This window comes from Varroa jacobsoni, unplaced genomic scaffold (assembly GCF_002532875.2).
Source record: "Varroa jacobsoni isolate VJ856 unplaced genomic scaffold, vjacob_1.0 scaffold_712, whole genome shotgun sequence".
NCBI classification, from domain to species: domain Eukaryota; kingdom Metazoa; phylum Arthropoda; class Arachnida; order Mesostigmata; family Varroidae; genus Varroa; species Varroa jacobsoni.
This window is the reverse complement of record NW_019213614.1, coordinates 146,878-170,918: the sequence shown is the minus strand read 5'-3', so window position 1 is coordinate 170,918 and position 24,041 is coordinate 146,878. Positions and strand designations below refer to the sequence as shown.

General features: G+C 38.1%; 3 protein-coding genes across 7 annotated transcripts; 1 reads left to right on the top strand and 2 right to left on the bottom strand.

Moving 5' to 3' along the window:
- Nucleotides 1-1,449: 1,449 nt before the first annotated feature.
- Nucleotides 1,450-8,876, bottom strand: LOC111262899 (uncharacterized). 2 transcript variants are annotated; one of them, XM_022837517.2, is made up of 4 exons: nt 6,686-8,876; nt 5,167-6,124; nt 4,066-4,313; nt 1,450-3,764 (listed from the first exon to the last, which is right to left on the bottom strand). In XM_022837517.2, the coding sequence occupies exons 1-4, from the start codon at nt 8,227-8,229 to the stop codon at nt 2,909-2,911; spliced, it is 3,606 nt and encodes a 1,201-aa protein (XP_022693252.1). In that variant the 5' UTR covers nt 8,230-8,876; the 3' UTR covers nt 1,450-2,908. The 2 variants fall into 2 exon arrangements, with proteins under 2 accessions (XP_022693252.1, XP_022693253.1); XM_022837518.2 differs by having other exon boundaries at nt 5,947-6,124.
- Nucleotides 8,877-8,982: 106 nt separating this feature from the next.
- Nucleotides 8,983-12,844, top strand: LOC111262904 (uncharacterized). 3 transcript variants are annotated; one of them, XM_086969360.1, is made up of 4 exons: nt 8,983-9,099; nt 10,113-10,191; nt 10,352-10,899; nt 11,422-12,844. In XM_086969360.1, exons 3-4 carry the CDS (start codon nt 10,354-10,356, stop codon nt 11,701-11,703), a joined length of 828 nt encoding a protein of 275 aa, XP_086825486.1. In that variant the 5' UTR covers nt 8,983-9,099; nt 10,113-10,191; nt 10,352-10,353; the 3' UTR covers nt 11,704-12,844. The 3 variants fall into 3 exon arrangements, with proteins under 3 accessions (XP_086825486.1, XP_086825488.1, XP_086825487.1); XM_086969362.1 differs by having other exon boundaries at nt 9,009-9,055; XM_086969361.1 differs by lacking the exon at nt 8,983-9,099 and adding an exon at nt 9,174-9,409 and having other exon boundaries at nt 10,113-10,899.
- Nucleotides 12,845-15,842: 2,998 nt separating this feature from the next.
- Nucleotides 15,843-23,922, bottom strand: LOC111262903 (V-type proton ATPase 21 kDa proteolipid subunit c''). 2 transcript variants are annotated; one of them, XM_022837530.2, is made up of 7 exons: nt 23,819-23,922; nt 21,105-21,426; nt 19,279-19,327; nt 18,975-19,058; nt 18,240-18,443; nt 17,780-17,969; nt 15,843-17,404 (listed from the first exon to the last, which is right to left on the bottom strand). In XM_022837530.2, the coding sequence occupies exons 2-7, from the start codon at nt 21,169-21,171 to the stop codon at nt 17,375-17,377; spliced, it is 624 nt and encodes a 207-aa protein (XP_022693265.1). In that variant the 5' UTR covers nt 21,172-21,426; nt 23,819-23,922; the 3' UTR covers nt 15,843-17,374. The 2 variants fall into 2 exon arrangements, with proteins under 2 accessions (XP_022693265.1, XP_022693264.1); XM_022837529.2 differs by lacking the exon at nt 23,819-23,922 and adding an exon at nt 21,562-21,679.
- Nucleotides 23,923-24,041: the final 119 nt, after the last annotated feature.

Below are 24,041 nucleotides of genomic sequence, written 5' to 3'. Positions count from 1 at the left end.
AGAGCTGCGAAGACGAGAACGACGTATGGTGTGTCGACAGAGCCCTGGCTGCACTGAAGGCAAACGAAACTTACGCAAACGAGACAAGGTGGATTCCTATCTAGTGTCTAGCAGCGATCTCATCGTGTGGCCGCCATCGTTAGCCTTCGTCGAGCTGGTGATCCCGACGTCGCTGTGCCTTGCACACCAAGAATAAACTTTGTCCTTTACTGACGATGGAACCGCGAAACTGGACTGCTAGGTAACTGCACCCACTGGGCCTGAACAGCTTGTGCAACTGCGCAGTTCTGTACATGATTTGTCAACAAACGTCCGCCACGCGGCATATTATGGTCCATATGACATGCACGGGGCAAACTTGCAAAGCGAGTTGTTGATTTTATGTTGATTTACGCAGGCAAAAGCTCTTCACTACGCTGAGTAGTCCTCAGAAATAGTTCACTGAATTGCGTCAACTATGCGCCTTAAAGAGAGCGTTTGATAAAGACAAATAAAGCACGCTGCCGGTCGTTAGTGAAAAAGATATATATCGAGATGAGCCAAATATAATTATTATTTTCTTCACTAACGACCGGCAGCGTGCTTTATTTGTCTCTGTCGAGATATATATATATATATATATATAATCTATTTTTTAGTGCAAATTATTGATAGCTTATTCTTATTTTTAACATTTTTAATTACTGCTTAGAAACATACCCATTCTAATGTTCTTTACTTCGATATGCACGTCCTCCCCATTGAAAGTTGTTCTGCTGTCATTCGCTTAAGATCGCGCTTATAGCTGCGTCATTGAATGATACAATAATAACCAGTCCGTTATGTTCTGGTGACAACGGTACTCTTTGTCATCATCCCACTCTTTGCATTGGTTTGGAGATATAATGGATACAATTTTTCAAAGGCTTATGATCAATTATGATCATTGCCATTAGTTCACTGTATTTAGTACGTGTGTTCAAGCCACAATTGGTTGCATTAAAAGGATTATAGATTTATTCTGCCTTGCTTAAAACTCTAGGGGGGTTGACAGAGGTAAAGGCTACTTGAACATATGCGTGCTTTAGCGAAATAAACTTCTTCTATTGTGAAACAGAAGCGTCGTCTAACAACAGTGATCACCAGCTGTATTTATCTTCCGACTTCAATCAATAGGTAATGCGTGCTATACAAATATAATGAATACATACAATGAATTTCTTGACAAAACGAATTTCATTACTTTGAATACATCGTACCACAGCTGCTATATGCTAGTGCTAATGTCATAATGTGTCATCATAAACGTTATATTAACAAAATGAGTAATAGAAAGATCTATACTTCTATACTTGATTAAAGTTTTAAGAATATTTTTAATATTTATTTTTTTTTATTTGCAGTCTTTTTTATTTAATAATAATAATAATAAAAAGAAGTTTCGAGGACGAACTCTCTCCTCGTCAAAAGTTAGAGAATAACATGAGCACGTACTTTGAAATTTATTTGCGTTTGATTCAGTAGACTAGCTTCAGAAGTGCGCAACATCGCTTCCCAAATTTGTCGGCTTCATAGATTTTTTCTTTTGACTTGCCGTGTGGCCTTTCACGATAATTTGTGATTTCAAATAACATTCTAATTCAGGTGACGGTGTGTCAACATAAACTAACTTCTAGTACTACATAAAACGCCACCGGGTTCTGGGCCAAGAGCTTATCGAACCTAATATAAATAACATTACTATCTTATAATATTATGAATATTGCCGGCTCAGCCTTTATTTTGCAATATAGGTTCTATTTAACAACTGCCCTAAAAGCAATACCAATACATAATCGAACATCTATATGCACCAAGATATTGAACACGCATAGCATATATACACGACTCTATACTGCCACGCGAAACTTGATAGAATTATTTGTGTCAATAGCCACGGAATTTCACATAACCTAGATCAAGCGATAAAACACTGTATCACTGTCTGCCGTAATACTACCACAGTTTCTATTATAAGATTTCAACCAAGGGTGGAAAATGGTTACAGGAACGGGAGGGGCCGACATGCTATGCACCTGCTGAGATATTATATAGCAACAACATGGCGACAATATCTCGATTTTCATAGTTCGTGAATGCTATCGGTAGGCAAACGCAGCAGCCAAAAAACACTAAGGTGGACAATACACTTGAAACCGCTGCAGCAGATATATATATATATATATATTATATATACATATATATATATATATTATATATACATATATATATATATATATGTATACGTGTGTAAACAGGTCTGCATTCGATATTCAAAGACAAAACGCTGCTCTTTGTTTGTGGTAAGAGACACGAACAAGCACAGTTGATGAGCGGATGAAATGGGCGCACATGAAATCTGTCTAATGGCTTGACAAGCACATTTCGGGTAAAAGAGTGAGACAGCTTGCACACGTCTTGGACAGAGACATGTTTTTAGGGCTTTGCTTATTTTTGTCAGGGTTGAATAACCTTGAACTACTATGCTAGAATGGTATGTTTACATACGGGTGTGGCCGGCATGAGAATATATTCCATCGTTTAAAGATGATTCATCTAGAGATTGTCACGTAAGCGATAATTGTCGTTCTATTAATACCTCTATCATTTAGTATGTAAATGGTAACAATACCTGCTGATTTTCTCAGGACGCTAGGTGTATGCTAACGTGTCGTTTGTACATTGTCATTGTATTCGCATTATTCCAGATTTCATTTTTAAACACGATATGCTTTAGATTTAACCACCCCACCTGCCACTCTTCGCAATGCGTTCACCCGTTAAGCTAATGCGTGATGTTCAATGTTGGCAACTCCTTCCATTTCTATTGTACAGCAGCACTTTCCATCACATAGCACCGCTGACATTATGCTTTTTGAATTAACATATCCTACGTCGGCAGACCACCATTGCCATTGAATGCCAAAAGAGAAAGGCAGTTTCGGGCGCATACCGGTTTCAACATGAGAGCCTCGTATAGCTGGTTGACCTGAATGGCGTACTGCGCCTTGTTCGGATTCAGCGGTCGCTTGGGGAACAGCTTACAGATAAGAAATTTGATCCATAGACCGTTCGTTTCGGGCATCGCAGTGCGGTAGTTACCGATGCCTCCAACCAGTTTATGCTGCTCACGATATGTCTTCCGCTGCAAATTGTGACCCTCGAGTATTGATGAACTAAATGATGTGTATAGGGTTTCGTCGACGACGAGCCGGCTCATTCCGTAGTCAATAAGGGCAATCTTTTTTCCAAACGAATTCACCCAGTAGGACTTACCCTCAACGCGAAATTCGATCATGGAACTGTGATCATTGTTGTCGCTGCTAACAGTGGTGGCAATTGAGGCACAGCCGCCATCGTCATCATTAGACGTATCATTATTATTGATTTCATAATCGCTAACGACGAGATTGCTCAAATGAAGATCGCGGTGCTCGAAATCGAATGCAGCTTCGGCGGCAGCCAAACCTAGCGTGATCTGCAAAACGATCGAGCATTTCTGCTCGGTTGTCAACTTAGGCAAAATCGTTTCGAGTTCCACGCCATCGTACGAGGTGAAAAACACGATGAAATATTGGTCTACAGGACGTTCACTCGGTAGTGGGTGTTCCGCGTCATCAGGAAAATTAGTTGCAAAGATCTGGCAAGCGGAGGCCATTTCGTCGGTGAATTCTCCGTATACAAGGTGCATTCCCTGGAGACCTATGAATGTTGGAGCCCGATTTACGTCGCTTTCCTGGAGATCCCTGAAAATTTCCGAAACATAAAACAAAATTATATTATAGATAATAAATGTGCAAGTTATTATATAAATTCATTCCATAGTCTATCAATGAATGAGTCAAATCCAAGCAACTTTTCATCAACGACAAACGTTTGTCGTTTTCGATTAGAAATAAGGACGTTTTAGATCCTCTCTGTGGGTACAGAAATATACAAATCAACACATACTAAATCGCCTTTTAATAAAAACGCGCCTGCCTAGGCGCTGTACAAAAGTCGAGCTGGGATTCGCGCGACTTATACGAAACTCACACTAATACTTACCTTCCGGCGAGACTCATATGCATTTCTGGCAATAAATCATCGAATTTCGGTTGCCCGTGATTTCCTACTGGCACGACCTTAATAACGTACTCGGTTTGAGTGTTTTCATCACCTGATGGCTCAATCTTCCGTACTTGAAATACCTCTGAAAACGAGCCCTCGCCGATCTTTGCCACAACTTCGATATCCCACGAGTTGAGTAAATAAGTGAAATTCACCGGATACTCGGGTATCACCAGAGGCAGCACCTAAAATATGAAGCAATCGAACATTAAATAGTTCAGAATTATTCCAACCGTTCGCTAGCATGAATCCACAATCAGGCTAGAAACGAATCGCAGATGAAGTTAGTTGCTTAGAACGCTGTTAGCGTCCGGTTCAAAGGATGGCGTACCGCCTGTTAACGGAGATGCTCACTAATGGCTTCAATATAGACTTCAGTAAGCGCGTAGTAACGCTTCCTGTCGATGTCCGTTATGTATGCACCGTAAGCCTGACCATCTGCCTCGATGAGAACTGTATGAATGTAATTTTCGTATTGTATTAAATATAAAAACATTTTCTTCATTGATACAATAAATATCTTATATAATATATGATGTATGTGCATCTTGTCAGCAACCAAAAAAATTGACTTCCTTAGTTGCAGATTATTACTGCTTTATTTAAAAAAATGTCGGTTGTAACAATAGCATCACGCAAAGCAGGCTAAATACGTGTACGGCGCCATCAAAAAATGTTTTTGTAACAAAATCGTATTTAAACAATATCTATGGATGTTTTCGGAAGATAAGGGAAGATTTCGCTGAAGAAAATGCTGTTTAACCACCTACTATATATATATATATATATATATATATATATATATATATATATATAACGTTTTTAGCGCCGGTTGTAAGCTGTTGTATTCAAATCGTGAACTTGACCAGGCTTTCCGAAGAAGTCGCTGACTGGTAATGGCTTACTATGTGAACCATAATCGCGATTAATGTAGAACGGTTGGCTGAATTCAACTAGTGTTGTAAAAAAAAAAGCTTTTATTGTATTTGAATTAAAAAAAATGAAATTAAATTTGAGGAACAGTTGTTACTAGCATACCCTTTCATACTTAATCCTCTCGAGTTGAACAAAGCACGATCTGCAACTTTTCTCATCCAAGATGGAAGGACGTTTCTGCTCACTCCACGAGTGCTTCTCTTCCAGTCGACTAAACGACCGCCGGAAGAGTGAGGCTATACTGATCCGAGGAAAGCTTACGAATGCTGACTGTGATGTATGTCTATTTTTAGGAACCGGTTTTGACTTTACCATCAGATTTCGAGCTTCAGACGAAATGCCAGCCTCCGTTTCATCGATCGAACATTCCAAGTTACTTAAATCAATGTCCAAAATGCTTGTATATGACGTACTTGGTTGCCGTCCATCGTTGTCTTGAGGCAGCTGACTTTTTTTCGGCGACCTATTTTTGATATCTCTTTTCGACTGTTTTATTAACGGATTTGCCGGATTCGCTATCGATTTTTTGGGCGGAGTTTTACCGACTGTTTGTTCTCGTTTTAAGCCCGCCTTCGCCATTTTAGGTGAGGCGCTATTAGGTTTTGTACTATTTTTGGGCGCCTTTTTTGGCGAGACGATTGCAATTTCCGCACTAGTTCTATCGTTGTTGGACAAAAAATTTTGTGGTCCTTCATCGGTTTTTGTCGCCTTGAGGGAAGAGCTTTTACTGCTTGCGAAGGTTGTTTGAGCCTTGGGTGAAATATTATTAGCAAGTGCGGTCGATCTTCCCTTATCTATCTCCGGCCTTTTCGGGCGGGAGTTTCCGTTTTTCCGACTAGCCTTCCCGTTTTTGGAAACAGCACCTCCGGTTCTTGAAATTACCTTTAGTATCTGTATTGGAGAATCTCCAAGCATTTCAGCATTTGTTCTTGACTTCTTTGGTAGATTGCCTTTGACACTTCCACTATCACCGGATCTTTTAACAGCCTGATCTCTCACTGCTTTTGTGGCCTGTTTGGTGTCGACTTTCGTAGAGGTCGCAGCATGTGCATGGCGAAAACTGCCAAACAAGAGAAAAAGATATCAAATTAGTACATCAGTTAGTTCAAATTATTAGAACATATGACAATAGGATAAAATACGGAATAATAAAAATATCGCGTATAATATAGTATATGCTAAATGAAGGCCTTCGGTGAGTTTTGCGAAAGCCAGTTTGCAAACTTCAATGGACGATTTACAGCGCATACAACAACTAAATGAAGCTGCTTCATTTTGACACGTAATAACTGTTATATAAGAAAAAAACTCTGTCGATAAGCTTACCCCTATAGTAAATCTACGCTTTCCTTAACATTCCTCAACCGCTCAACCGGAAATTCCTTAACATATATCGACCGCATTTCAAATAACTTCAGTCTTGTACATACAACCCATCCTCAAATAATTTTCTTCATATTAAGCAATACGTAATGTAGAACCCAGTAAATTATGGTAACCGAAATATTAAGATGCTATTCGCTGCATATATAGCTGTATCGTTAAAACAATATTAACAACGATGGTATATTGTGCATATCTTAAATGGAAGCCTTTGCTCTATCCATAATGAGAGACATACCTCGTGTGCCCTCCAGGTTCTTCATAGCGTGCCGTTACAACGTAACAGTCCCTTTGAGTGCATTCGTCAACTAAACGCCGTCGTGCCATTTCTTTTTGATCATACCCACTTTGGCACTCATCGGTACCCGTTTTCTTCGCATCTTCGTCTGAGCTATGTCCATCTATAGCACGCCCGTTAGGTTTATTCAACACGCTCAACTGATTGTTTGAATTTTTTATTGAGGTGATGCTAACTGTTCGCTCAGTTTTGACGCGTTTCCCCTCAAGTTGTGCAAAACGCTCGCGTCGAACCGCCGCTCCCTTCCACACTTCTCGTGGAAATCTATTGTTTGATGTCTGGCTCCGACGCTGCTGTGGTTTTTTCAACCTGGAGTCACACGTGACCTGACGAGCTGATGCCGCGTGCTTCAGTAGTAGCGGCTCTGCACCATTAACCTCGGATCTGTATTGTTCCGTATTGCCAATGCGGACTTCAGTGTTCAACTCCGGCGAATAGTTCATCAGAGCTCGACTTTGTAACTGGAAATTGCTGCAGTTGCCGCTAATAACAGCATCAGTGCTACCACTATTCAGCTCGTTAACCGTTCTCTTTTTGAAAAGCGAGACATTGTCACGTATCTTTGTTTTCGCTGTCGTGTTAATACCATCATATCGTCGTGTCGAGTTAATCAGAAGTGGAGATTTTCTAATGGCGCAGGCCGATAGACCTCGGAAAACGCCATCGGCTTTGTAGCTGTTAGCTTTTGTGCTATACATGGCTGGCATGACTACGACACTGTCGAAGATGCGATCGATCCCGTCAGAGTCCAACAGCAGTTTGTGAGCGTTGTCCGAAGTAACCACCTGATCTAATTTCTTTTCGTCTTGTGCCTTGCTGGGTTGGTGGCCTAACGTTAGCGTTGGCCTCACGTTTTCTTTTAGGGACGCGCAAGCTGTATTGCTTGAGCTTCGTTTTAGCGATAAATCCCGAATTTCCTGATTCACAAGTAATTTCTGTTCTACTTCACAATAGACCTTCTTTTTATCTTTGCTGGCTTGATTAACGTTATGAATTCCGTGAACCCGTCTTTTGGCTATAACTCTCTGAGCCTTACGTTTTAGACCCTCGTTCTTTTTCTCTACGCTTTTGTTTAATTTACCATTCCCACCTAATCTATCTTGAGACAGTTTTGTTCTGAAAGCGTTTGACTTGCCAGCCGGCTTCCAACATGCTTGGCGCTGTCGGGCATTTTCTGACAGCTCGTTTTCAAACAAAGTTATTCTGCAAGCTTCGTCACAGGTTTGCAGTTCATTTTGCTCTAGCTGCCGCTTTCCAGCTTTGACCTTAGCTTGACGTCGTCGAGCTGCTTCACGCTGCCTAGTAGTTTCATATGGGGTTGGAGGTGAATGCGATTCGGGAAAGGCAAACAATCTATATGGATCCGAAGTGCTGCTGCTGCTGCTACCCTCCGGCGATGAATCCACCTCATATAGATTGTCTGATGCCAAACTCGAACCGCGAGGACAAACGGAATTTGTAGAGTTTATGGAGTAAAGCCACATTCTTCTGCTCCTGCGAAGCGGGCCGTTTTTCCTGAACGCATGGCAATCCGACGCACTCTTCGAGGTCGTCGAGCAATCAAGTCGGATATATATGGATCACGAGCCGTAAATAGAGAGAAACACACACACAAAGAAACACGGCTCGTCTAATTGTAATCACGGTCTTCCGTAGCCGCCAGCTGCTGTCGATATTTGAAGGCTATCGGGCTACTTTTTATCTCCGGAGGATATTCAATTAGCTCGTTCGACTGTGTTTCTCTTCATGCAAATACGCGTTACCTCAAGGTTACTCAACGTCTTCCTTATGCTCAATCAGGCTCAATCAGAGCCTTTCGATAAACACCAACAAAGTAAATATAATATAGAAATAAAAATAAACAAGTTCACTGTCTAACGAGTTTCATCTGTGATTCCTCACCCTTGCCACCGTGCGCTTAGCCAAACTCAGTACAGAAATAATTTCTACGTGGCCGATCCGTAGGAGAGATGTAGCAGAACTGTCTACGCTGTCCATACACTGACAGAACTGATTCCGGCTGAGTATCCGGCTGCCCAGATACATATGCCCAGCTATTTTGCCACTTTGCTGTTATATTTTTTTCGTGTTTCTTCTACACTGGTCGCCGCGAATACAATGAATTCAATGCAGGGATAACCCAACCGCCGACCGTATCTGGAATTATTTTGGCGCTAAAGTTGTAGCAGACGAAATCCAGCGGAATCTGGTCCGCGCGGAATTCGTAATTGTGAAATAGTAAACAATTTTACTTTGCATATGACAATATGGCAAAGCACGCTTTGGTACTATGATGTCAGCTGATTTTACGTTAGTACTGTCCTCCGTCTGATGCAATACCTAACGGCTATACCGTACGTAAAACTCGAAACATAGGGATAGGTACTATGTAAAGCTTTTTACTATGAATTTATTAAATAAGTTTGTTTTAACGTCAGAACCTCATGTCCTTTTTGCACCACTTCTATAACGATAAAGTACTATCACGTGGAACTACCTGTAAAGATAAGGGACATGACTTTACCTACCCTATAATGAGGATGAGCCAAGGCGTTTCTTGTTTTATTCATCTAATTATACATAGGCGGCGTTGCGGACATGTTTGAAGAACATTTGAGGTGGCATGCAACATGGGCGAAAGCAATTTTCATTTCACACATCGGTGTAAGCCTCTAATTTCAACATTTTTCTGTTCGAAAAGTCTTTACAAGTATTTATTTATTATTAAAATTTTATTTTTTATTGATTTATATGTAAAATTGGATTTTAAAATTCAGTGTTAAGGAACCCGGCTGATTTGACATTTGGAAATTCTCTGCGGCTCGAGTTTGGTTGCTTGATTATTGCAGCGTTAAAACAAAGTGATATTATTTGTCATTGTGCGAATTGTTTTAAAAAATCTGTCGTCTCAACGTCTAGCTGAACCATGCCGTAAAAGTGCTAAACTGATCACGTTGTCCAGACTGGCTGACACAATGCACGTAGTAACTTAATAGATAACGTACTCACATGTTAATCTAACGGATACGTTTTGCCGAATTCGGGCAGAGACACACTTTGTTTTGTGGTGCAAGCCAGCCGTCTGATGGAATGCCTAAGATGTGTGATAAAACTCCAAATATGGGAGCTGATTTAAGAAGTTCCGTAACTATATGGATGATCTACGAGATCACAGGCGTTTCATCTGTAAAAATATGAATTTCTAACTTGAGCCGACAATTTGTTTATAACGGCCGAAGTCGATACTTTCGTTACTGCTGTTTCATACCTGCATCTTTGCGATTCATTAAGTTTTTAGTCTATCATATAGATTAGAATTGTAATATCAGAATTCCTGTGACATTGAATTTTGTCTACTGGTTTTCAGGTAAAACCGATCGCATGAAATTGGAAACGCTGTTTAAATAACTCCACAGTTATTACTAACAGCTTATGCCCCCTTACAGGTCGTAAATAGCCAAACACACGTTATTTGATGATATATGAGATAAACGTTTATTTTGGCAATCAATATTTTAATCATTGTCGATATTGATTGTCAAATCTTTGTGGTGCCGTGCCGAACTATAACGCTGCTGTGCTAACCATTCTTATTTTACATAATAGATATGGCGCGCGTGTTGCAATGTGACGAAGAACTCGCCATAGAAAATCAACGTACCAAAGAACTAAAAAGTAAGAGAGCCTTCATAGATAAGAGACATGCACTGTTCGTCTCTGTAGCGATCATTACGTTTATCATCATTTTACCTATCCTGATTCAACTTGTTCACCGAAACACACAAGTGACATCACCTGTGTCTTCGATTATCATTCTAAGAGGCGGAGGTCAAACAACTGGGGTTTCGTTGGACGACCCCCTTATCTTGACCGAACGGCCTCCAACACCAGTGACAACAATAATGATATCATCGACAGCACAAACGACGAGACGGCTATTAAATCCGGTCAATAATAAGAAAATTATGCCTCTGCCAACGAATACTGACAAGCAACATATATTGAAAAACGATAATTCTCATTGGATGAATAGCTCACCTCTGGAGAACTGGAAAGCTTTCCTCAATGTAATAGAACTGGCCACAAACTTACCTCCGAAGTTGGAACCGTCACATAGATTTGTCATAGACGAACATCGACATCTATATTTAGAGGTACGTACGATTCAACTACCTATTGAAATGAGAATTTGCCACACTGCAAGTGTGCAATACACGGGTCATGGCTACAAGAGTCGTAATCATGGTTTTTCATAACTGATAAAATACCGAATTAAAAGTTACTGAAATATTAGTGCTCGATTCTAGTTTCATTTGACTACATTTGTGTAGTAGCCAAGATTCTTATATTATGGTTCTGTAGCTTAATTAATTGAATTAAGTTAATTTTGTATTTACTAAATAATTAATATTTTGAAGGATAGTTTTGGTGTCGACTAGTTATGACAGCTCGAAAAAGAAGCTATATACGTGAATACGCTAAGAGGAAAGCTAGATATCTCACACATATTTTTTACTAAACACGTTTTTAGATATAGGACATATTTAAAATGAAGAAAAATCGTTTCATCTATTTTCAAAACGGTTCTTTCTCTCTTATATATATATATATATATATAAAGGATTAAATATCTCACCAAACTGATTCCTAAGAGTCGATTTTACTGCTTTTATCAGATGCATGATGGCGAATACTGCACGGCAGTGCTGTCGTTTCCAGAAGCCTTCGTCAAACCGCGAAGTGAAAGCAATAACCTTAAACAACACAGTACGCATTCCAACGATGAACTATTCGCTAAAAGTTATCGAAAATTGCCATTTAATTTAACAGTAACAAGTGATTTATATCTTTTGAATCTGAAGATCATATCGGATAACTGCGAAGGATTACCGGTGATTCCTATAAGGCAGATTAAGGCGCTACCTCCGGGAAAGATATTTCTCGATCTAGTCACATAGAGCAAAGAGCATCATATGAAAGTTCAGAGATCGCATTCCCAGCGTTCACATTAATTCAATTGTACTGTACGGTTTAATTTGTTGCACAGTTCTCACTGTAGGGTATCGTATTTCGATTGATATTCCTAATGCATTCATTGGGCAACACATTTAAGAAAAGGAAAAGAACACATGGCGAGAATAGCGAATAAAACTAAGAAAAGAAACCTTAATTATCGTTAAATAAAAAACTGACATCAAAGTCTAAAGATCTGAAGAAAGGGAGTAGAAGAGACATTGTCAGTTTCACCAATAATTTTGGGAGAGAAGAGACATCTAGTTTCACCAAACGTTTTAATAAGCTAAGGCGTAACAACATGAAATTACACAGTTCGGAGTCAAAACTCAATTCGATGTTTCGATGTCTATTTGAGTATGTATATAATTAAGCTAGTTATTCCTTGCAATAGCTTTGTTTATCTCATAAAATTCCGACTGACCCTAATCGAACCGTAGTGAGGGAAATTTCGTGTACGCCAGCACAATGGAAGAACTGCATCTCGAATTACGCAATTTTACTAGTAGATTGTTATGTATTCACATTTTTCGTTACACTAAAGGTTACTCACGACGAGTTTCTCCTTTTAAGTTCTATAGAGATCTGGCATCTCTCACATGAGCTTTAGCGTACACGAGTTTACCTAAGGCTTTACTATGTGCCCATTTTTGTTACATCGCAATATATATTAGTTCCTATTTGCTACATTTTTTTTATTTATATAATTTGCGTAGCATTAGTGTGCCGATAGAAATATTTAAAACAGAAAGCTTTACTTGTATCCTTTAATTAGAAACTAGACTACTCAAATTATCGCCTTCACGTTCCAAGACATGTTATAACTTGTGAATTTGTGAATTTTGTATATACATCCTCGAAATTAAAAGTTTATCGTTGAAGTTACCCGATAATAATCGCCATTGGAAAGGGTGTGCTCAGTACTCTTCAGTCTCACTGATCGTGCAGATCATGTCGCTTCCCCGCTGGGATATTATATTTATTCTTTAAGTATATATTATTTAGCTTATTCAAGAAGGTTTACGCAGCTAACAACAAAAGTATTTAATCTGTGAAATAAATATTATTTGTTATTAACATACACAACATGTATTTCTTTGAAGCTACGTAGTGGTCCTTTCAGAACTGCTTTAACATGTTAGCCTTTGCTATCAAATTATTTATTCTCCACATAATGTTATGCGTTCAATTTGGGCTTCTTGTTATAAAGGGCGTACGTTTGTCCGCTATTCGTGTTACCAGATACATTAGTTCCTTTTAGAACAAAATAATAAGCTTGTCATGGTAAACAACATAGTGCGTCATCATCGGAATTCCAACAAATATCAGTTATTATTAAGCTTTTCCGCATTAGAGGAATCCTTACCACGAAAAATATTTCCTTTTTTTCCGAAATTCTAGGTCTACATTATTACCAAATACAAGAGATCTCTAAAAAAAAATAAAAGCCGAATCAAGCCATAAGATGTTCAATAGGGCGTATATTTTAAAGGCTTGAAAGTTCATCAAAGTAACCCAAGAGGCTATTATTGATACACCTAGGTACCTGATGGTGAAACTAATGGTCGCTTTAAAAGCAAGAATATCAATTCCCAATTGGATCGAATTGGGTCGCCAATCGCTTTTTGAAATTTCCCGTCCCTTATGAACTTTTAGCTGTTCTGAAGTTTCACTTTGCAACTTTCGGCCCGCTATTTTGCCAAAATTTAATTTCGTTAGAATCATTTGTATACAGCGTATCTAAGCGATACCTTAACAAAACTACACTTATCAATATTTCTTGGCACACGGAAAAAAGTTTTTTTTTGATCAAAGAAGCAATATTCTAAAAATGACTAGTTAGTGCTTTAAGTGCCGAATAGCTGTAATTGCAGTGGATAATGGTTGTAATGATTAAGCATGATCTCCGGAGATAACATTTTTAGTTCATGCGAAACGTTTCATTAAAATATATACGCATTATATAATCTTAAAAAGAAACCTGCTGAAAAATTCTTAATTTAGATGCGCTATTCCGTGCATACGGAGAGCTAAAGCTTGCATAAAAATATACCATATGTCCGCTGGGACTTTAGACTTTTTTTTTCGAATACTGTCCGGACACATCGACTTTCTAGAAGTTGCTGAAAATTATTTTTGGATTATGTTAGCTTTGACCTAAAATAACATTACCGACCATAAAAACTGGTTATATTCAATTTTGTAAATTTATAAAGTATCTAGAAGCCAAACTGAACACTAAACATTTTAATTGTACACGCGAGACAGCCTTTCTTTCGCCTTTTTTCTCGAAGACAGCGAGTTTCATCACTTGGGTTCGGCTCTTTAGTTAGTGTTTACGTGAGATTATTTCTGCTGTATATTTTATACTTACCGGTTCGAGGTATTGTTCCTGTTTCATAGTTTATACGTTTATTTTTCACAAAGGAACGCCTTTCACTACTTTGCATTTACGCAGAACGACAAAATTCGCTATTCGAATAGAATTTTCTTAGTGGAGCCCCATGGAAGTTTCTACTGAAATCGTTGCTATACATGATCTGTTTACTTACAAATTTTCATATCACTTTTTATCGATAATAATACACTTCTACGGCCTGCAGTGGTCGCTTAAAACAACGGGAAAACTTGAAAACCCTTTCCGGATACGTTGTCGGATTAAAACGTATGCCGCCTATAGGGGTATATCGCGTCTATTTCACGCCACTGACAGAATACGATATATACGATATATAAGGTATAATCAACACAAAATGACATGCTTTCTTGATGCTGGAAACAACAAGTATGTATACTATGTATACATAGAGCAAGCCTGATTCTGCAAGTATAATGCGAAGCTAGAGTATCTTACTACCCGTTAGCAAATAACTCTAAAAAGTTCAATGTTAAATCCGCTTTACTTTTACCACTTTATGTTCAATTAAAATATGGTCTAACGTGAATTTACGAACTTAGTCCAATAATTAGTTGATACCTACGTGAAATTTTTATGTATTGGATATCTAATATAATAACCAGTTCATTCCCGTTTGACTTCTTGTTCATCATTTGTTATTATCATCAGCATCATCATTTTGATTATTCCCATAGATTAAATCTTTTTCTCAGTTTAAGACAATTATACATGCGCTTATTCAAGCCAAAAACATTCAACGCAAATCGTATACAAGTGGAAATTACTCGTTTGTCATAAAAGCTTTTTACCTTTACCATCGCCTTTGCTTTCTTTTTCAAAATCATCGCCTGCTCTGACAAAATCCAGCAACTTCTACAATTTATCGCCACCACCTACATTCAGTGGTGTTCGTTAGTCAGCTAATATCGTTGACAATTTTATACCAGTAGATGGCAGCAATCTTAACTCGAGGAAAAACGATTCCATAACTCATAATAGATTTGCGGTATTTTACGGTTTCTCCTTGCTTTGTCTTCCCATAGCCTCACCGGTGGCAAAGCCCACACCCGAATTCACACATACATGTCCACCTTTGAAATCCCATTAATAATTGCTCTCGAATGCATAGATTAAGAATTAAAATTTAGTTTCTTTGCTCAGCGTTCTTGTTTGTCAACCATACATTTAACAACCTTAATTTTTAGCTCATTTATCAGGAATCTGTACCGGGTTGAAGAATTTACCAGCGACGAGATTAGTATCGAAGGGTAAGGCTTTAATCCAACGATAAAAAGTGCACATACCTTCCTTATGTATGCAAAATTAGTTAAATTCAAGTGTTTGATCCATACAAAAAACTTTATTCTCCAAGTTAGTCCTATGCGATACCCCTTAATAGAAGTCCTTGCATTCATAAGTGTTCGTCAAATTAATTATGCAATGCTGTCGGTAACCTGTTGACCCCCATTGATCGTTTCTTCTCAACTCAAACCAGCATTTACTAAACGGTCGTCTGCCATATAGTTGGACATACAGCACTCTCTGAGAATTGTAAACATGTAGTATTGCGAATATCTGAGTATCTCTTTTTTGACTAGGTTTTTTTCTATTTCTATTCACTGATAAATTTAATATTTTTCCCTTGGCTTTCTTGTTTTAAGATTTTTTCAAAAACAAGTTGTCTACTTGATAAATGATTTTTCTATTTTTATTTTTGTCTTTCTATATATCGCTTAACCAAAAAAAGATAATACGTGAACATTATTCTTTCTTTTTGGTATGGTATGTGTCTGCCCTTATTGAAGTGAGTCTGTATCTGTATAATATGTATACTGGTTTGCATTCTCTGTTACGTCGTCTTTCTTTTGAAATTTTCACGCTTCATCTGAATTCCATTTTAATACTTTTCCGTTATATAAATTTTTATTTTTCATTCGTTCTATTTGACTTGCTTGGTTTCTCTTAATTATTAGCTAATTATTCACTCGTTATTAACTCGACAATTAGCTATTTTATACTCCAAGCACAAACAAATTCATATTTTTCCACCTTTAGGTACGTTACTCCTCCAATTGCTTAAAATACTTCTTCTGAGCTGTTTTTTTTTTCTAGTAATAAATATTTATTAATTCTATCCATTCTCTCTTTCTGCATTTATATTTCGGTTTTGTATTTTCCTTATGGTTGTAACGCTGTTTTTTGACACCATATCGGAAATTTGGCAAGGTTTATCAGGTCGATGAGACGGATAAAATAAAACTGAGCCACTAATACCATTTTCTATTTTTCTTTGTGTTTTTATGTGCTACACTTTTTGCGAAGAGGATACGTATCGAAAAGCCAAACCATAAATTAGAAAGCGAATTTTCGATGTCGTATAGCAACATAACTATAGTGTCTGCGCGATACAGACGTAGCAACCCATTTAGATGCAACATAAAGATGTGTTTGATCAAATTCTCGAGTAACTTCTTAGAAAGGCATGAATACTTCACTTTTTTCATTATGGTTGCAAATTTTTTTGCAGACTGCCTCATACACATTATAGCCCGGCCGTTGTCTTATCAAACCTTGCTTCAAACGTTGTATTCTTGCACAAATCTTTGAGCTACGTTAGGTACGTTCCTCCTTGCAGGCGATTCGACAGCTGATCTAATACATCACCTATTTTCTTAAACTACTCACTGAAAACAGCTTTCTCGGCAAATATAACTATCATGAATTAATGCTCAAAGAGCGAAATAATTACAATTATAGTAATCTAGCAATTATAAAAATTTCTCTTGCATTTTCCCATGCCCTCCCAAAGCAATGTACTGTGTCTACCTAAGTTCGATTAGACTATTTGCACAAGGCGCGGAATCGATACAATGAACTCTAGGGACTATGGTGCGTATTAAATCAACCATCTTTTGAGCGCGTCAAAAAGGATAGTTTAGGATCTGCATCCTTGACGTGCAAAGGAAGTAGTTTTTTTTTTGGCTAAACCACCACAGCGAGAGAACTATGGGACCTATGAGAAACAATGACTGCATTCGCGACATAGAATTTCTTGCTACTGCTGCTGCCTGCTTTGCTGCTACAGTGACTGCAACATTCGCGTTGTTGCATGTTCATATGCTTTAACGTACTTCTCGATAGGTCATATGGTCACAGTTATTTTTGTCGTCACACTTGCGTCTTCGCACTATCTGCTATTTTTGTTTTCAATTTTGCATTTACTTGTCGCCCATCTTGATCTTTGAAGTCTGAAATAATAAAGAGAAAGAATTAAAGGACCGTTCAGTGTTAGCAGTAAACAAGACATGTAATCTTTAAAGGTTTCGTAGGCTTAGATGCCGTAGGCACTTCTTAATGTCAGCAGTTATTAACTGGTATATGAGAAAACAAAAAAATCACTTAATTATGACTTGCTGAATACGGACAATCTTTACAGTATCCAACATGTGGCATTGTACGAATAGGGTGACGAATACGAGTAGGAGATGACCGTGTAAAATTTTCACCTTACAAGGATTAGATATTTCGGCTTCCGTTTCCATGACACAGGAGAAATACAAGAACAGGGCCATAAGAAAACATTCTAACAAAAAGAATATACATCTATATATAGCGTATCGTACCATGATAATGGCCACGATTAAGCCGAACAATCCGATAGCTGAGGCAAAGATCTCAACAATGAGAAGTTTGACGAACAACGCAGGATTAGCAGCATCGGCTAAAGCGGCACCTGATCCAACGATTCCGACGGACATTCCGCAGAACAGATTTCCTAGGCCAACTGTCAGGCCTGCACCGAACATGATATAGCTGTAGAGAATACAAGCGGAGGCGAGAAAGAAAAGGTTGCATGCATTACGCATTTCAATAAATCATGGATTCATAGATATCAGCTTGTGAAGCCCGAACCTACTATGCAATTAGTAATTTTCCCGCCAAGTTTACCCATCGATCATATCAACCGCCTTGTTTAGCTGAATCTTCCTTTCCACCAGAACAGCTTTCGCAGCTTACGTGAACTGGAGAACCTTAAGCAAGACAGTACTTATTCTGCATCAACGAGAACACACCACCACATACCCGGACATGTAATTTCTCATCATCGCATCTGCAGATGCGTTCTCTTTCGTGAAGTCGTTAACATTTCCGCTGAGAACGATCGCCATAATTATTCCGTAGATGGCCACAGCTTCGCAGAAAATGATGGATACCAAATTTTTTGTTCGAATACGAGGAGCTTTCACACCACCGCCAACGATCGATACACCAGTCGTGTAAATTCCTCTATAATACAGTTGACAAATAATTAGGAATGTTTACGGGTTAGATGTTGCATGAGTTGAAGGTGAGAAACGCTTTTTGATAGTGAAAAACTCTATACGGAGTATATAGTGCGTATCTTGCATGCTCGCTTTATCCTTTAATCAAATCATTACTGTTATTATTATAACAATTTCAAAAATTATTTTGAAGTCTATGTCAGTTACAATAGGTCACCTTACAGTGCAGTGGTCGAATAGGCCACCTTAGAGCATCAAAGGTTTGACGGTAAGTGATCTTTGCTCGAATCAACTGCTACGTATCTTGCTCGGCTCATATGAAACACAGTAGGGTTTCTATTTAGCTAACAGGAACCTATAATATTCGTTGGACTATCAAACTAAAAAATAAACGTGTGTCTAAAAACCAATAGCGAAAACCAGTCTTCATTTAAGAAAAAGAGTCTGAAAGAATAGTGACCTTGCTCAACTGAAGGAAATCTAATATATCATACACTAAATTTGCTAAAACTTCCGAAGTTCAAGTTATACTTACGCAGCGGCCCCAACGACTGATAGCGCAATTGCAAGTCCGATACCCATCGAGCACCACATATGCGGGTGAATTCCTTCAAGGAACCTGAAATAAGGAATAACGACACAAAGAACACCTCTTTAGTCCAGAAACAAGTCTAATACGTAGAGTACTTCATTAAGTATTGTTTCTAAACACCATTTAAAAAAAAACGCAAATGTGTGATCATTATATTAGTCACATATAAATAGAGAATAGCGTGTCTCTGGCGTGGTTCGAGCCAAGAATATACAAATATTTTTGAATTGATTGGTTTATGACTCACCATCCGAAATCGACTCGTGACCCTCTGCCGGTGCAAACATAGAATAGACCTAAAATATCAAACATACATACAGAGCGTATACTTATAACAAAGCTATATGCCATTAAAAATGTTATAAAAATGAAAAAATATGTAAAAAAAGTGTTATAGATTATTTGCGAAGTATTATACGTGTACTAGTGCCTCCTTGCCTGGACTACTTTTAGGTTCAATACAATCAAAAACTTGGGATCTGGTTCTAATCTTTTTAGACCAATTTAGTATTAACATCGGTAATAATAATAACAGAAAAGGAACAAAAGGTTTACGTGGTATTGTTGCCTAACGCATAGGCAGATACGATTCTTCGAGCATCCTTGTCCCGAGCTGGCCATAGGCGCACAGGAGAAGTAATCTGCTGCATTTTCATTGTTGTATATATGCAGATGGTATCATTATATCGAAAACTAGCTATGTGATAGTGAAAACTCGCGCAATGGTAACTCATAGTAGTGACAAGGAGAAAACCTGTGTTTTTTGTGCAGGCTCCATGACACTCTAGTGAAGTCTGTTGTATACATCAATGTCATGATTAGAAGCAGATTGGTAAAAAACGCAATTGCTTTTAAATAGTTAGATATAAAAAAATATTTAGTATGTTCTTCAACGAAATTTGTAGTTTCAAAAAACTTTTATTATTAGTTATTTTTTAGTAATACAAGCATAGAATTAGAGCAAATATATAAACGTTCCATAATTCGAAACTAATTAATACTAGTGTATTTTTCAAAATGACCAATCTTGTTTTTCGTATTGTGTTCTTTAATATGATATCAATAAGTTATGCATTATCATCCAGTGAGACGGACATTCCACAATTTCCACATTTCAGGCTTTAGAACGTTGTCGCATTCTGATTCGATATAAACGTTATGTTACCACCATTATTGCAATGAGGACATGCTCACTTTCGATATTATTGAACCTTCCACCCACACACTGCCTTGTTAGACACTGTCGATATTTCTATTATTGTAACTTATCCTAGCAACAACTGTAGGTGAACGTCAGAACCGGCCGCGTTCTTTTGGCGCTCATTTGTATATCCTAGCAACAACTGAAGGTGAACGTCAGAACCGGCAGCGTCCTTTTGGCCGCTCATTTATATCCCCCCCCCTTTTTTAATTATTCTACAGTCCTCCAGCAGTGATGACAAGGATTTACTGTGATGAGTGAGTGCTGTGCCGCATAGTGAAACGTAGGTTAGCGGCGCGTCAAATCACATGACGGCCAGCAACTCATGAGATAATCAATCGTCTGACTGGAGCCATGCGCGCATGCGCTTATAACAAAGTGAATCATCGACCCTTCAGTCGTCCAGTATCAGTGGTTTCAGGCTTCTGAAAAGTAATGTATACTCATGAAACAGAACGACTCTTTTAACAGTGCGTCATAAAACAATATAGCGCGGACGCCTGAGAAAGTAGTAGACACTGAAGAACTTTTATTACATTCTGTTTCGATTGTGGTTTCGATTATAACACTCATCGGTTTAAAAGCACCTGCGATGTTAGCTTTTGAATAAGGAACCTCACAATCGAAAGAGCAAACAGCGATGCTAGGCCACACAAAACGTGATAGATAATTGACTCCTTTTCCCGGCTTCAAAGCAATGAGTAGGATAGACTTCTCAGTTATTAACTACACAGCACAGACAAATATTGAATTGACTAACAATATCCAACTGTAGCAGCAGATGTAGCCATCTGCTAGGTGACGGTGTCTTTCTGTCTAAACCTATATTGAATATCGATGTTCGAGATCCTAGAAAATGTTCCGAGACTCACCTACGGCCACGATAGCGAATAGCGTTGTGACGTACACCACATGCTGTGAGTACATTAAGACACTCATATTGATTGATTTTGGTTGATTCTTTGACTAGAAAGAAAGGTAGCAATGGTTGAGTGGACAACAGTTTCGCTTGTTGTTTTGGAGTCAACGTCGTCGTCGTCGTCGGTCCCCTCCAGTTCGGTTCATAAGTTTCTACTACCACTCAACAGAAAAGCTGTACTCGTTACTCCAAACACAACAGCTACCCATACATTTGCAGAATCACTAGAACTGCTACCGCTGAAATCACAGAACGTACGTATAGCGACCTTTGACCTATAACAGAAAAATAATAAGAACAGACCAGCGCGTCAAAAGACAGTATCCAGCAGAACAACACACTGTCACTGCCTTGTACTAGTTGGTAAAGCTAAAAAGATTGTCGCCGTATTCATTCAGAAACCGTCATACGCATATTCTCCACTCCCGCTATTTCCTGCTGGTGAGAGAAGGGACCCGAGCGAACAGCAGGCCGCATGACACTGGCACACACGGTTGTTAGCCGTTATACTTGATAGTGCCACAACAACGGGCGATTGTGGTACGAGTGTGGTGTGAACGTGGTACGAACTCATTAACAAATCACAAGGTATCGGAACAGACCTGATTGAAAGGTTGAAGTTTGTCTGTCTGTGGATAGCTGACAGAGTTCCTGTAATAGGTTTTGAAAATTTGCGCCGATGGTCAAGATTAGATGGGCACGAGGAAAAAGAAAACGATCATGGAGATTTTCTATTCGTTTTCTTTTTATATTAAGGTTCGTATCAGATTTGGGCTGGATGTAATTTTACCGTAAACTACTGTACTGATTGATTAGAGTAAGTGCAGACGACGTCTATTTTCGTTCATGTAGAACAGCGGAATAATTAACGGAATAATTAAAAAAACTATAAGAATTTTTGATGCTTTTTTGATAATATTATCGTTTTTCAGGGCGCTGATAGGTTGGTATTTCGCCGTTAAATTTGGGGCAAAGCATAAGATGAGCAAAAGCATTATTATAATGTTGCTTATGGTGGTTTGCATCGGTAGAATATGATTTTTTTTGTAGGAATTTCATATACTACAACATATCTAAAAGGATGAAGTAATTTAAAAATAAATTCAACATTTAATTTTCCAAACATCTTTATTTATAAAATTTGCTGGCATAAAAACAATTCATCTGACGATGAATAATTATTGGAATCTTGTAACAACTATACAAACGTTTTACTAGTTTTATTCATTGATTCGACAGTCGTGTTTATTTCGTTAGTGGGCTCATTTCACTGAAATGTTCAATTATATTTTGAAAACATTTATTTTAAGGGAAAATGGAGGTAACATGGGTAGCAAACTTTCATTATTTTTTGAACGGATCAAAAGAAAATTTATGTTAGACTCAGTAACGCATGTTTTTAGTTGGTATTGATCTACTTCGCAAACACAACGCAATCTTAAAACCACTAATTAATCTAATGAGATTAAGATGCTATAATCAAATAAATACGAGATACCCAATTTCCACGAAGTACAACGTTTATTGTTTTTCCGGTAATTTGTTTATATTTTTACATAATTAATCCCTATGTACAATATGTACATTTGTTTTTAAATCAGCTCGTATTCTCGTGCAGTTCAAAACTTGTTGAATAAATTAGGCCTACAAAATCAGACTTGAAAATAATAACATGTTTAAAAATTTGGGATCCCATTGTGTTCAAGTTAAAACAGCTTCACTTTTCAACCGCTCTTTTGAGAGCGATTAACAGGTGTCATGCTTAAGTTCTATTGAGAATAACTTTCCTTTGAACGACCAATCGGCATCTTTTCGTCAATTTGAAAAACGAAGAAGTAATAATTATTTAATAAAATGTTGAAAAATATATAAAATTATATATTTATTTAATGACATTTATGACTGTTAAGCTACCCTCTAAGAAACTTAGGAAAATCTTGAAATATACAAAAGAAGCCTGGTGAGTTTCACTTAATTTTAATTTTAAACTATTGTTCCTAACTGAAAAAGAACTAAGCAAAACGCTGCTGTTTAAAGAATCTGTATGATATTTCGCCAATGTTAGATTCTTATTCCGGTTGATAACGCAGTTACGAAGGACGGGTAATCCCATTACGACTGCGATGTCATTAATTATTTGGTAAGTTTAAAACGGCAAGCTTGCTAACGTCAGGGCCTAAATTTCAGACCTAGCTCTGTGTTTAACGATGGCTAATCGAATCTCTACGAAAACAAATTGCAGTTGGAATAAATCTGTAGAACTTACCGCATAGAACAGCCGCCCACTAAGAAAAATCGATATCATATCTCAATATTGTGTGCCAAGTAGCTGATGCAAGAGAATTTGCTTATATTCAGAAGCGACGTAGGTCGAGTTTTTGAATCTTAATAAAAGTGATGTTTTAATGTTCATTGTCCGGCTATTTTGGTTCCGAATAACCTCTGATGCTTCTTACCTATCAACAATCAATTCGTAAATGCAGTAATTATTTTAGAACGAAAATTCATATTTCTTTAATATACGATTTTCCATTGCTTCCCTGTTTACTTATCGAAAACTAACATACTCACTCCATTGCCCTGTTGCAACCGTCTGAAACGTTTCCTAAAAAGACGCGTCTCATTCACTCTTTCCGAGATTTATTTCATTAACTGTTTTAGGCTTACCCAATACAAGCAGAAACGATGTTTTTTCTTTAGAGATATCGTTGTTGCAGCTGCGGATCGTCTCTCCAGTCACAATACTAGCCTGTATTTTTTTTCTATACAGTGCAACTACAGCCAGGGTGCCGGCGGGGTGGTTTCCTGCGTACACTGCATTTGCCGTGGCTGCTGCCCGGCGCCGTAGCGGCTGCATCATCCTGAGCTCATCTTGGCTCCGCCAGGTGTC